This window comes from Chrysochloris asiatica, unplaced genomic scaffold, assembly GCF_000296735.1.
Source record: "Chrysochloris asiatica unplaced genomic scaffold, ChrAsi1.0 scaffold00009, whole genome shotgun sequence".
Lineage (NCBI taxonomy): Eukaryota > Metazoa > Chordata > Mammalia > Afrosoricida > Chrysochloridae > Chrysochloris > Chrysochloris asiatica.
This window is the reverse complement of record NW_006408527.1, coordinates 9,413,004-9,426,722: the sequence shown is the minus strand read 5'-3', so window position 1 is coordinate 9,426,722 and position 13,719 is coordinate 9,413,004. Positions and strand designations below refer to the sequence as shown.

Sequence of the window (13,719 nt, the reverse complement as noted above, 5' to 3'; positions counted from 1 at the left end):
GCGAAGGCTTTCGATTGTGTGGATCATGTTCTCCCTTACAGCTGTCTTTACGTATAAGGTAACTGAGACTCAGGTTAAATAACTTACTCAGGCTCACAAAACTGTGGGTTATGCTAGAATTTGATTCTAATTCCTTTTAATCTCTGTGTGTTGATGTTGATGTTAAGTGTTAACAAGTTGGATCTGATTCATATCAACCCTCTCTAGGGTGTTCTGAGGAGCGATTGGTGGATTTGAACTACCGACATTGCGGTTAGCAGCCCAGCGTATCCTACAGCGTCACACTGTGAAACACGAGATTTTACTTATATTAGTATATGAGTTTGCTTTGATTCTGCTTTGCTTCAGAAGCAAAGTAGAAACATACTCCCACACTTGATTTCCATTCGCCTTCTGGCTTAGCCTCTCATTCTCCCTTCCTCTTACCAGTTGTTGCTCCTTTATGACTTGGCTGTACTTTTCCCAGCCTCAAATGTGAATGAATAATGAGTGAAGACAGGCAAGGTGACACTTGGAGCCCCAGATGATACCAAAGTCCTGTGGGAGGTTCCATCATCTGCTGCCCTCCTACTCCATGTCCTTTGAGGGTCTGCTGCTAGAATGGAGAGATGCAGAGCCTTTCTGGTCGCTGGACTAGGCTAGCTTGTGACCCAACACTAGCTTCACTCTGGGATAGAGTTTTCAAGCTTGGGTATGACTTTTTTACTCAAGAACATTGAGTGTTCCCTAGACAAACCCCCTATTGGAAAACATGGCAGTAATATTTTGGGGAAGATTATTAAAAACATCATCTCAGGGACTATTGATAAGGTCTTAAAAATCAACAAACTAAGTTTCTTGTTTCTTTTCTACTTTAGATGCAACAAGAAACACACTGCTCCTTGAAGGGCAGCCTCCAGGTCCTGGCTCTGGGGCTGGGCCGCCTCCTTTGCTGGTGGTGGTTGGCAGAGCTAATGATTCACCTGATGTACATGCACGCCATCTACAGCAGCACCCCTCTCCTGGAGGCCGTCTCCTGTTGGACGTTAGGTAACTGTGGAAATCAGCATCTGTAAGAGAAGTATCAAGCGTCAGTTTCACAGTGAAGCTGGACTGGGGGGGGGGCAGGCAGGGGTGTGGTTGCTCTGAGCAACCTCCCTTATTGGGACTCATTCTCTTGTGAACAAGATTATGCATGTGTGAGGTAGCTGACTGAGGTGAGGGTCATGCTTTGAAGGTCTAAGAATCCAGAATGGTATCAGAGTCTCCCCATAATGGAATCCTAATGGGCTCACCTGGGTCTGTATCTTCTTCACAGTGGGGCAGCATTGTATGTGGAAGAAGAGGACAATAGTTGATGGGGCAGCTTTTGAGTTTTCTACAGTCTTTCTGGTTGGTTCTTCTTGTGTAAGAATGTGGACTTTAGACTCAAGACAGATGTAGGTTTGAATCCTAGCTTTACCAACCACTGGTGGTAATTTTGCTGCACTCTCTAAGCTTTAGCTTCTTTTTTTGATTCCTACTCATCAAGAGGCCATGTGACAGATTAGAACTGCCCGGTGCAGTTTTCTTGACTGAAATATCTGTGGGAGCACATCACTAGGCCTTTGTTCCATGGAGCTGTTAGGGAGACTCTGTTGTTTCTCTGTGTTTATGTTTGTATAGTGGTATAAGGTCGATATTGGATTCCTTTCCATTTTTATAGCATGCTTTCTCTGCATTCTAGAATTTGTAATTTAAAACATGCTGTGCATCCCTAAACCACAGGCAATGAGGTAAGATCAATATCATATTGCTTCTAATGCTGGGAGCAGAACCAGCTTTGGTGGAACGTCTTTATTTTGGCCTGCATTGTCTACACAATGTCTCAGTAGTTTATATCTATGAGTAATCAAAACACCCCTTTCCTGTGTTTGAATCGGCCCTGTAGCTACTAGTCTAGGACAACCTGGGCCTGCTCGGTAATTTGAGTTATCCGCTTTCAGTTAGCACAACCATTGTGCTATCAGGGCTCCTTTGAGCTTTAGCTTCTTCATCTTTAAAATGAAGAGACTTAACCTTGAAGGGCTTTCCTTTTGAAGTTTAAATGATGCTTGTTAAGGTCTTACTTCATAAAGCATCTGTCAGATAGAATAAATGGTGTGTGTGCATCTCTCTCGTTTGATTTTTCTTTTTCTCACCTCTACTCATATCTTTCAGAGTCCTAGTGTGGCACTGTAGGATAAGCACTGGACTGCTAACCACAAGGTTGGTGGTTCTAACCCATCAGCCACTCCTCAGAAACCGTGTAAAGGGTTGCTATGAGTTGGAACTGCCTTGACAGCCCTTAACAGCAACAACAACCTATCTCTTTATATCTGTAAGTGAGGTGGGATTGAAGTCTTATTTCTTCAGCTGGGCATGAAGGCAGCTTAGTCTCCAGTACAGAATTTGTCTGTAGAGAAATCATGTTGTTAGTGTTGTTGGTTGCCATTGACTTGGCTTTGTACTGACACCGAGTACAACAGAATGGAATGTTGGCCTGGTCCTGTACCATCTCATGAACCTTGGTTATTCTTTGTTCCTTTGATCAAAACATCAGACAACTTGATTCTTTGTGAACTAAACTGTCAGTTACTAGTTTTCTCTCCTTTTGGGATCCAGCACAGTGGCTGAATTCAGCCTCAATGTCTGCCGTCCAGTGGGGAACATGTGGTCCTGTAGGTTGATTCAGCTGCCTCCTGCTAAGGGCAAGAGTACAAGTCAGCCCTTATATGTTTGGTGGTTTATAGATACTTTTATTCATTTATTTTTGTAAGTCTTGTTTGTCCTTGGTATCCCTTGCTAAGTAAAAATGTTTTCCAAGATTTTAGGATTGAAAAGATGCTTAGCTGTTTGAAGACAATCTCTTCTTCCTGAACAAACCTTTTCATAGTGCCCACTGCCATGGGATTGGTTACAATTACATTGTTGTTGTTATGTGCCATTGAGTCGGTTCTGACTCATAGCAATCCTGTATAGGGTTTCCAAGGAGCTGCTGATGAGTTTGAACCACCGACCTTGTGGTTCTAACTGACCCCGCAGTCAAGTGCTTTAGCCCATAGCATCACATGTAAAATGACTCCTTAGACTTCTGAGACTGTACATGTTTACAGAAGCAGACAGCTTTGCCTTTCTCCCATGGAGTGGTTTGTGTGTTTCATCTACAGTTGGCAGTCCAATGCTTAACCCACCAGAGTGCCTATTTTTCTAATAGCAGGTAACTATTATGAGGTTTTAAAGATATAATTAGACAAAATAGGATGATCTATTCCACCACCTTGGCTCCTTGAAACAAATTAGAAATAAATGATAAGTTTGGTGTAGTGGGGTTATGCGTTGGGCTGGTAGCTGCAAGGTCAGCAGTTTGAATCCATCAATCGCTCCACTGAAGACTGATGAGGCTTTCTGCTGCTGTAAAGATGTACTGCCTCAGAAACCCTATTCAAGGATGCTGTGAGTTGGAAGCAATTTGATGAAATGAAGCAGCTCTCTAAAAAGATCTCAGTTGTAAACATCAGGGTAAGGGATTATTTCTGTTTGAATGTGTTTAACTGTACATAATGATAAACCTGACTCAAAATGGGTTAAACTATAAGAAAAAGTTATTATCTCTTGTAACAGTTACTCCCAAGGTGAGTACTGTTGTTTGCTGTTGGTCTCTGCCTCATGGCAGCCCCACACACAATGAAACAAAATATGCCATCCCGACGATCAGTTGTGCACTGGACTCTTGTGGTCCCATAAAATTTTCATTGGCTGAATTTGGAAGTTGAGTGAAACTTTGAGAGCTGGAACTTGATGGAATTGCTGTGTTTTTCCAGGTCTGCAAGTTTTCCACTTTTGTCAGGGGACGTTCACCACTTTTCTGTTGTCGTAAGTTTTACTCAGAACTTAGAACAGGTACATTTCAATCATGGCTGAAGGAGCTTACATGTTGCATACCAATCATATCTCTTGAATTGGGGATTTATTTCTGTGAATTAGCAGGTAATCTGTGGCGTGTTAATTCAGCATGGTATGAAGATTCTGTTCTCTAAAAATCTTAACCTTTTAATGAACTTTAGAGAAATTTTAGCGTCCTTTGATGAACTTTGTTTTAATCGGTTATTTTACTGGGAGCTGGAGTTGGTAGTTTTTGCAGTCGATTCTTTCTGTGTATAATAGTTGGCATTCTGTCAAGAAATGCTTCTGGTCATCAACTGAGACCAGTCCTCCTAAAAGACAGGGCAAATGCTTAATAGTTTCTTTTGGAATAAAATTTATCATATTAAAATATAGTTTTAAATACCAGGAACTAGTGAAATACCTCCAATGATAATGTCCATCAAAGATTGTTTTTTTTAAAAAAACTTTTTATTGTGAATTGAATGAAGGTTTGTAGACAAGATCGTCAGTTTTTGCATTCAACATTGTTGTTGCTATTAGGTGCCATCAAGTTGGTTCCGACTCATAGCAACTCTGTGTATAACAGAGCAAAATACTGCCCTTTCCTGTCATCTTCACAGCTATCCCTCATACAGCTGAAAGCATGCACAATTTTAAAGAGGAATAACTTATCAATAACGGTATCCAAGTCCAAGTTCAGGCTCTCTGACAGGTGTCCGTGCCTCGTGGAGAGTTCTGTTACAGTGTTAATATTCTGTAACTGTAGGCTCAGTTCTAGAGTTAAGCCAGTTGTCGTCGAGTTGATTCTGACTCATGGTGATTCCATATGTGTCAGAATAGAACAATGTTCCATGGAATTTTCAGTGGTTGATTTTTCGGGAAGTAGATCACCAGGCATTTCTTTTGAAGTGCCTCTGGTGGGCCTGAACTGCCAACCTTTTGGGTAGAAGTTGAACACATTAACTTTACCACCGAAATGTAGCGTAAACCATCATCAATACTTTATATTAAATGTTGGGGCGGGAGGAGAAGGATGGGAATAAAGAGACATACTAACTCAAATTTACGTGTAAATGTATTGCCCAGCTTCCCCGCCCCCCCGCCCCCCCGAAAAGAGCAAATGTTTTTAAAGCTAGTTCCTATACTTTATTTAGAAGGCTTATGATTTTTTCCCTCCACTGTGCATTCTATTCGGAGTCCTGGTGTGACACTGTGGGATATGCCATGGACTGCTAACCTCAAGGTCAGTGGTTCAGATTCACTAGTTAACTCCTTGGAAACCCTATACAGGGTTGCTCTGAGTTGAAACCAACTAAACAGCACTTCACAGCTGCATGCATTCTATGTTCTTTGCTTTCTGTCAGTATCTTAACTGGGCTTCTTTACTTAATGACGTGACCCAAATCTCCTTTACTGAGGCATCTGAACTCTTGGTCATCTTGTGGGTATTTACCTGCTGTGGTCTTCCATTGACTAACCAATAGAAAAGGCAGTACTGGGAGACACTCCACAAAATCTCTGGGTTCTAGTTGTGTTTCTCCCTGCCTCTATTACATAGGACTAACTGTTACCACTGCTGTCATTTCTGACTCTTAACAACCATATAGGACACAGTAGAGATGCCCCATAGGGTTTCCAAAACTGTAAATCTTTACGGGAACACACAGACTCATCTTTCTCCCGTGGAACAGCTGGTGGATTCAAGCTGCTGACCTTTCAGTTAGCAGCCAAGCACTTAAACACTGTACCACCAGGGTTTCTTCCCCTTGATAGTAAGAATTGATTTCTCCAGCTGACGCCACAACCTCTCTTTCCTTAACTTGCCATGTACCATGAGACACCCTAAAAGACTGCGTGATAGTACTTTGACTTGATGGACTCATTGCTATGTCCCTTAGTGAAAGCATTTTGTTGCTGTTGTAAGAGTGGTAAGTCATCTAAGTATTTACAATACAGAGTTGGAGGAGTAGGAACTGGGTATTGTAGGAGTGGATTGATGGGTGTTAATAGTGAGAGATGTTACTCTCACTTCCATTCGTTGAATACCGGCCCTATGTATTTACGCTGCTGATAAGAGTATCCTATATAGTTTGTGGATCAGAGCATGTTCTTTTTTACAATTTTAATTTAATTATTTTTTTAAATGTTTTATTGTGAATTATGTGATAGCTTACATGGGAGAACATTCGATTTACATTCATCCTATCGTATTGCCATGGTTGCAATCCCCTTCATGCATCATCAACCAACCCAAGGGTATACTCTGCAAGCCTGCCCCTTGGTCGTCAGCACACAGCCCCTCTCCCTCTCTGGGTCTAGAGTACCCAGCCACTCTATCTCTCCAAATCATCATCTCCGCCTCCATCTCTGGCGTCACTGCCTCTCTGGGTAGGGTCCCGCTTTCCACTTTCTCCCTTGATGGTCCCAGATATCTCTGCTCTTAGACTACAAAGTCAATCACTCCCCTCCTTTTGCTACAAAATGTCTACCTTTACATTTCCAACCCTCACAATCAGTCCTGATAACAATTATTCACTATTGTATCACAAGAGTCCTATCCCCATCTCCTTTCATCAGCCCCACCTATATAGATTGGATACTACTCAGTAGAGATTATGTATTCCTCCCGGCCCTCTGAATCTAGGCTCCCTCTTGAAAGCTTGTAAGCCAGTCGCTTCTTGCTTTTGTAGGCCCCCAATTATGGATAGCCAGTGTTGCCCATCTGTGTATAGAGGGGGTGGGAATGATCCTTGCTATAAAGATTTGTTCCCTCTTTTGAGCTACTGCATCCGTAGGTGTAGGTCACGTTCATCAAATTGTATCAGATTACTCTTTTTTTCCTTTTCTTTATTATTCTAGTAGAACTCCGATCATCCAGTCATTGAAGCCAGGTCACGTGGGTATTATCTGCCAGTGTGGGTGTTCTTATGCATATGCCCGCTCTTCTTACCAGTTGGACGCTTCACTCTCCACTCTAGTCCTCTGTGGCTACGTCACTGACTCTGGGCCCAAGAGTCCCCAGGTCTTGCCACACTGCTGGCTAACCAGGTCTCCACCTGGGTTCACAGGAGTCTGTTGAATGTTGTAGGGCTTAGCTCGCAGCTTCATTGCTGTTTTTCCCTCACTTCCCCTTATTGGTGACCAAAGTGGTAACAAATCAGAATGCATGTCTGCTAGTGTATTCCCATTGAGTTTTAGTCTTGGAAGTGGGTTTGCCCTGAGGGGACCTGACCACTTGCTTTGTTGTCTCCTGAGTGAGCAACTTGCTTGTTCTTGTAGGAATCAGTCAGACTGCCGTTATTGTTTTGTTCTTCTAGCCATGCCAGGCTGGTCTGCTTGTCTTTTTAAGTGGAAATTTCCCACCTCAGAAGATTCTGGATGTGGTTCAGGATTCCACTTATGGTCTTATGTAATGCAGAGAGGGTCCTCAGGATACCTCTTTCACTGGGCACGTTATAGTCTAGTTTAGGTAGTCCAATCAGTTATAGGCAGAAGACGGACTTAAAAGCTTTCTATGGTGATATTTCTGGCTATTCCTTTATCTCCCCGACATGTGTCTATTTTATAATGGTATGCCAGGGAAACCAAAATTCAAAAGACAGCCAGGCACTTTAACATTATTTACCCCCTACTCCCCATTCCAACCATGTCTCAGTCCCTATATCCCGGAGCCCTGTTGTTCCAAGGTTGTGCATATATCATTATTTACCTCTGTCCCACTTAGCCCATGTAAACCTGCCTAATTGTTTTCCTGTCCACTTAGTTCTTCCATTCCCCTTCCCTTTCTTGTGTATTGCCCCCCTCCTTAGCACCCAAACTATCCTGTGTCTATTCCCTACCCTTTGCTCCCCCTTCCCTTCCCTCCCCTCACCTTTAGTATGGGTTCTTTTTCTTAGTCTTTTATATTAGTGGTCCTACGCAGTATTTCTCTTTTTGTGACTGAATACTTTCACTCAACATAATGTCCTTAAGGTTTATCCATGTTATGTGGGTGGCTTGCAGCTTCCTTGTTGTTTTTCAAGGTAGCATAATATTCCATTGTGTGTATGTAGCACAGTTTATCTATTCTTCAGTTGATGGGCACTTAGGCTGTCTCCATCTTTTTGCTATTGTAAATAGTGCTGCTATGAACATTGGTGTGCATATATCTACTTGTGTTATGGCTCGTATTTCTTGTGGATAAATACCAAGTAGAGGAATTGCTGGATCATAAGGTATTTCTATTTCCAACATTCTGAAGAAGCGCCATATTGCTTTCCAGAGAATTTGGACCATTTTGCAGTCCCACCAGCAATGTAGGAGTGTCCCAGTCTCTGCACCTTCTCGCCAGCATTTATTATCCTCTACTTTTTTGATCTTTGCTATTATTACTGGTATGAGCTGATATCTCATTGTTGTTGTGATTTGCATCTGTCTAATGGCTAGTGTTTGTGAACATTTCTTCATATGTTTGTTGGCTGCCCGGATCTCCTCCTTGGTGAAGTGTCTGTTCATGTCCTATGCCCATCAGAGCATGTTCTATATCCCATAGGGCAGCGCCTCAAAATCACAAGACAGTGTCTTTTGTGTGGTTCCATACTGTTGTTGTTAAGTGCCATTGAGTCAGTTCTGACTCACAGCAACCCTGTACAGTGTTTCCGAGGCTGTCAATCTTTATGGGAGCAAAAAGCCTCATCTTTCTCCCACGGAGTGGCTGGTAGTTTTGAACTGCTGACCTTAAGGTTCACAGCCTCATTCATAACCACTATGCTACCAGAGCTCCTTGTGGTCCCATACTAGAACCATTAATATACTATTGAGTAAGACTAGCTTTTTCTAGATGACAGGATAAGGCCAGTAAGTTCCATGAACATAGGCCATAGTCTTACTCAGATTTTCGTCATTGGACAGAAACAGTGTTGACTCACCACGTGACAATGAATTAGGTGTAGTACAGGCTGAAGAATGCTGGGAAAGAAAGCAAATTCACATGCAGAATAAGGACAGCTCTGTACCTTCCATAATGGAAGGTGTGTAGATCAGCCACCTGACACCAGAGTATGGCAGGACAAAGAGACTGGCAAGGTAGGCACCAGCAGTGATTAATCTTGGTGAAGGATGGTATACGTTGTTGATCCTGTGCACCTCTCATATGGCAGTTTTGGTCATGAGGCCATTGGAAATCATTGGAATAGCTACAGGAAGAGACTGACGGATACCATAGGCTATGCTGCCTTGTTGAGTATATGATCAGACACAGATTCACAGATGTTCATTAACACACCTCTTCCCAACACTTCTTATCACCATTCCTCCAATCTCATTTCTTTCATGATCCGGACTGTCCCGTGAAACCATTAGACAAATCCATGAATGAGTCAGGTCCTTCCAGACAATCTGACCAAATAGAATGTACCAGTTGAAATTCCACTCAATGCAAGGCATTTCCTTTTGCTATCCTTTTAGGCCAGTACTTTAAAAGGAGGTCTGGTATTTTAGTGGTTAGAAGTCGGGCTGCTAACCTCAAGGTCAGCAGTTCGAAACTACCAGCCCTTTCATGGGAGAAAGATGAGGTTTTCTGCTCCCATAAAGATTTACAGCCTCAGAAACCCTGTTCAGGATCACAATGAGGCAGAACTGACTCCACGCACACCAACAACAGCACCATCAACGCATTAGCGTGGTGGGGTCCTTGAGTGGTGCAAATGGTTAACATGCTCAGCTGTTTACCATGAAGTTAGAAGTTTGAGACTAATCATAGGGTCCCTGGAAGGAAGACTTGGCAATTTATTTCCCAAAAATCAGTCCTGAAAACCTCTTGGAGCACCAGAATGTACCATGAAAAATGATGCTCCGTGCTCACTTGTCACAAACCTTCAATTTGTAAAAGCAAACAAACCAAACATGTTATCTGTGGAGTGCAGTGCACCGTAGTATGCTAAAGCATCCTTTTGAGAATATTTATTGAGAAAAAGAAAACCTGCCAGGTTAAGAACTGTGTAAATTTGCCCCACTAGATCACGTCTGGAATAGCAACGGTCATTGGAGTCCCTACCTAAAAGTGTACAATGATCCATGCCCATCTGTCTCCTCTCCTGTCAGAATGGTGTGTTTAATGTCCATGTGAGTAGAACCATCATCTACATCTTTTGGACCTTTTGATGTTGGCCTTTATCTCTTTAATTTCCTGATGGATGTTGTTTTTGGGTTACTATTTTGGTGGTGGTTGTTGATAAGTGCAGTTGAGTAAGTTCTGGGAGGGATAATTTTTGTAGCTGAAGCTTTCTATATTAGTATCTTTTAGTTTACAGATCCGATAGCCAGGGTGGGATTGTTCCTGTGGATTCTTCTAATTTCACACAGGAGAATAACCACAGATAGAGTTGAACTCTCACTGGTCCTACTTTAAAACAAACTCAGGTAAAAAGTACATTTGCCACTTATCTCCTTTTGTTCCCACTCTGATTTGTGGACCAGATGACATTCAGGGTTCTTGGGAATTAATGTTAGCTGTGGTGCTGTGGGATAATGCATCAGACTGCAAAGTCATTTAAACTGCTAGGTCAGTGGTTCAGCCTTACCAGCTGCTACTTGGAAACCCTATACAGGGTTGCTATGGGTCAGAATCAACTCGATAGCACTTAACAACAACAATGCCTAATGATCCTCCAAGTTCTGCATGTTTTACTTCTTTAGGAACACAGTTTTCCTAATATATGATCTAAGATTCTTTAGGGAGGGCTAGGAGGAAGACACACATTGTATACTTGTGATGTTGATGTTGTTGCAGAGCTGTTTTTTTACCCCCTCGTGGATCTTTGGCCTTGTCTTCATTCAAGGAGATCTAGATCTGAGAACTGACTCAGGTGTCAGCACTGTGTTGTTGTGAAGTGTCGTAGAGTCGGTTCCGACTCACAGTGATCCTGTACAGGGTTTCCGAGGCTGTAAATCTTTACAGGAGCAGAGAGCTTCATCTTTCTCCCACGGAGCAGCTGGTAGTTTCGAACTGCTGATCTTGAGGTTCACAGCCCAATTCGTAACCACTACCCTCCCAGTGTGAAGAACCATATTGTCATAGTGTCTTAAGTCAGGTCTCTGCTCCTCAGGACTCAATTTGCTTCTTTGTCATGTATGCATATGGAGTGATCGTAGTAATACCGATAGGTAGCTTTTACTGAGCACTTCATTTATGTGAGGCATTGCTTTAAGAGCTTCACATATTTTCACTTACTTGTTCCTCACAGTCTGATAACGTAGTAGTTACAGATCACGCTGCTAACTTCAAGGTCAGCAGTTCAAAACTACCAGCTGCTCCGTGGGAGAAAAATGAGGCTTTCTGCTCCCATAAAGATTTACAGCCTCAAAAACCCTGTACAGGGTCGCTATGAGTCAGAACCGACTCCACAGCACACAGCCACCACCACTATCAATCCTCACAGTATGAGCTGTGGTAGCGTAGTGATTATGAGTCGGGCTGCTTACACCAAGGCCAGCAGTTCAAAAATGCTAGATGTTCTCCAGGAGAAAGGTGAGATTTAAAGCCTTAGTAACCCTGTACAGGGTCTCTATGAGTCGGAACCAACTCAATGGCATAGCACCACTGCCAGTCCTCACAGTAGCCCTATGAGGAGGTGACAGTCTTATCCCTAGTTTATAGATGAGGAAATAGGGGCTCAGAGAAGTTTAGTCACTCGTCCAAGGTGAGTGACTTGAATCCCATCTATCTAATGTCTAGGGACCTTATGATAAGTTCCTCTTCACCAAAGATGCCTGTGAGGATGGAGCAAGGTTGGACAGTGGTTCATCCTGTTGTATGTAGGGTCACTAGGGTACAGAACCAACTCGAAGGCACTTAATAACAGATGGGTTATTAGGTTCCCCATGATAAATCCGCTCTGACATTCTTACCACCTGAAAACATTCTTTTGGCTTCCTGAAGAATTTCTGGCATCTCAGTTCTATTAAACCAGAGCCACTGTAGTGTCTGAGTTGGAGTTAACCAAATTCTTAAACAGTTAGCACCACTCCCAGTTACTACAGTTGGAATCTTGAATTCCTGATAAGAGCACCAACATTGATAATTCTATCTAATCTAACATTTGTTATTTTCTTCTTCATCTAGAAGGCTCAGTGTCCATTCTTAAGCATACTGATCATATGTTTGCCAATATAAGGTCGCAAAACTTTGAAATTCTTTTAAAGTGAAAGCCTTGTATGGGGGATTAGTCAAGAAGTATTGTCAGTAGGGTTCCAGTTCATTCATGCTGGGGTTTATTTCAAACAGTGTGTTTAAATATGTCTCTGTGGTCAGTGGATGGCTGTGGACAAGTCATCTCAGTAGGACACTTGTCTTAGTCTTGTTAATTTCCTTCCAAAAAAAAAAGGGTTCAATCAAAATAATGGCTTCCAAGGGCATCTGCTGGACCAGTTAAACTCAAGGCAGAGAGGTCAGCTCAGAAGATTATGATAACTGTGCTTTGGATTCCAAAGGGATATCTTGATAATTTTTCTTAATGGACATAGTAGGATCATGGAGGCTTATTCTGAAGAAGTTTTAAGAAAATTGAATACTAAGAAAAAGGCCAGGAAAGTTGCACTGAGGAGGGTTTTTTTCCATCATGACAATGCAACTGCTCATTCTTAGAAGGTAGCCAAGGGCTGTTCTATGGCAGTGGCATTGGGGAAACTTACTCCATCTACTCAACAGCCCTGATCTTGCTACTCATCCTTCTTTTTGTTCTCAAAACTCAAAGAACATTTAAAAGAAACATGATTTGAATCTCTTGAGGAGGATGGCAACACGATCATTTTGACATGTTGTAAATTGAAGTACACAGAATATTTTGGGGAAGGGTTGATGTATTGTGGTTAAATGCTGTTGAGTCAGTTCTGACTTACATCAACCCTGTGTAGGGTTTATAAGAAGTTACTGTTGGGTTTGAACCAACATCCTTGTAGTTAGCAGTCTACTGCCCCACCAGGAGTCCCGAAAACTAGAAACACCACCTTCAGAAGTTCATAGACCTAGATGGAGGATCTGTTAAGAAACAATAGTTTCACATTTTGATACTTTTAATAAAGGTTTCTATGATTTTTTTTAAATTTTTACTTGGCCTCATAACAGGTCCCATGGGGTCTGCTAGAGTTCATCTCTGGGTAATGCCGGTAATGCTGTGTGGGCAGAAGGGATGAGGAATATTGGCTTCTTTGCAACAGTTCCCTCAAGTGACATCATTGTAGGATCCCATGACCAAATCAGATCAGACTTATTATCCAGAGAAGAGGGGCTGCTTCTGCTGGCAAGGGATGCTCACTTGATAATGGGGCTTAAAATGAAAATTCATTCTCTTTATTTCAGGGCATTCATTATTCTTGAATTATTTTGCTAACCATTTTCTTCTTTGCTTTTTCCTTTATGTTCTCTCTTTCTGATGATTTTTGTTGAGGTGTTGGAGTTTCTGTACTGGTTGTCTTATTTTTCTAGCCCGTATTTCCTCTTTTTCTGTGTTTTGCTCATTTTTTCAGGCTGTTTCTCAACTTTCTCATCCAACACGTCTATTAATGTATACTGCAAATTTCAACTTTTATGGTTTTAATTGTCAAGAGCTCTTTCATTGTTTTTATTGAATGGTGGTCTTTTGTAGCATTGTTTTCTCATGGATTCTAGTACTTTTTTAAATTGTGATGCCGATTACATGTCTGGGGGAAGTTTGCTCTTCTTTGTATTGTCCCTTTCCTGTAAGCTCCTGTTTTCTTCTTGCTGGTTTGTTTCTTTGGTCTTGTCTTCCATTTTAGTAAATTTCTGATGGGCCTTGGCCATTCATTTTTATTTTATTTTATTTATTTAAAACTTTT

The 13,719-nt window shown here is 42.0% G+C and overlaps 1 protein-coding gene across 1 annotated transcript in view; it reads left to right on the top strand.

The window, feature by feature from the left end:
• The window catches only part of HHAT (hedgehog acyltransferase), a 501,005-nt gene that overhangs the window by 124,836 nt on the left and 362,450 nt on the right, over positions 1–13,719 (top strand). Inside the window, exon 6 of the mRNA XM_006834198.1 lies at positions 858–1,029. Coding sequence (XP_006834261.1) covers positions 858–1,029 — 172 coding nt within the window. The remainder of the gene's footprint in view (positions 1–857; positions 1,030–13,719) is intronic.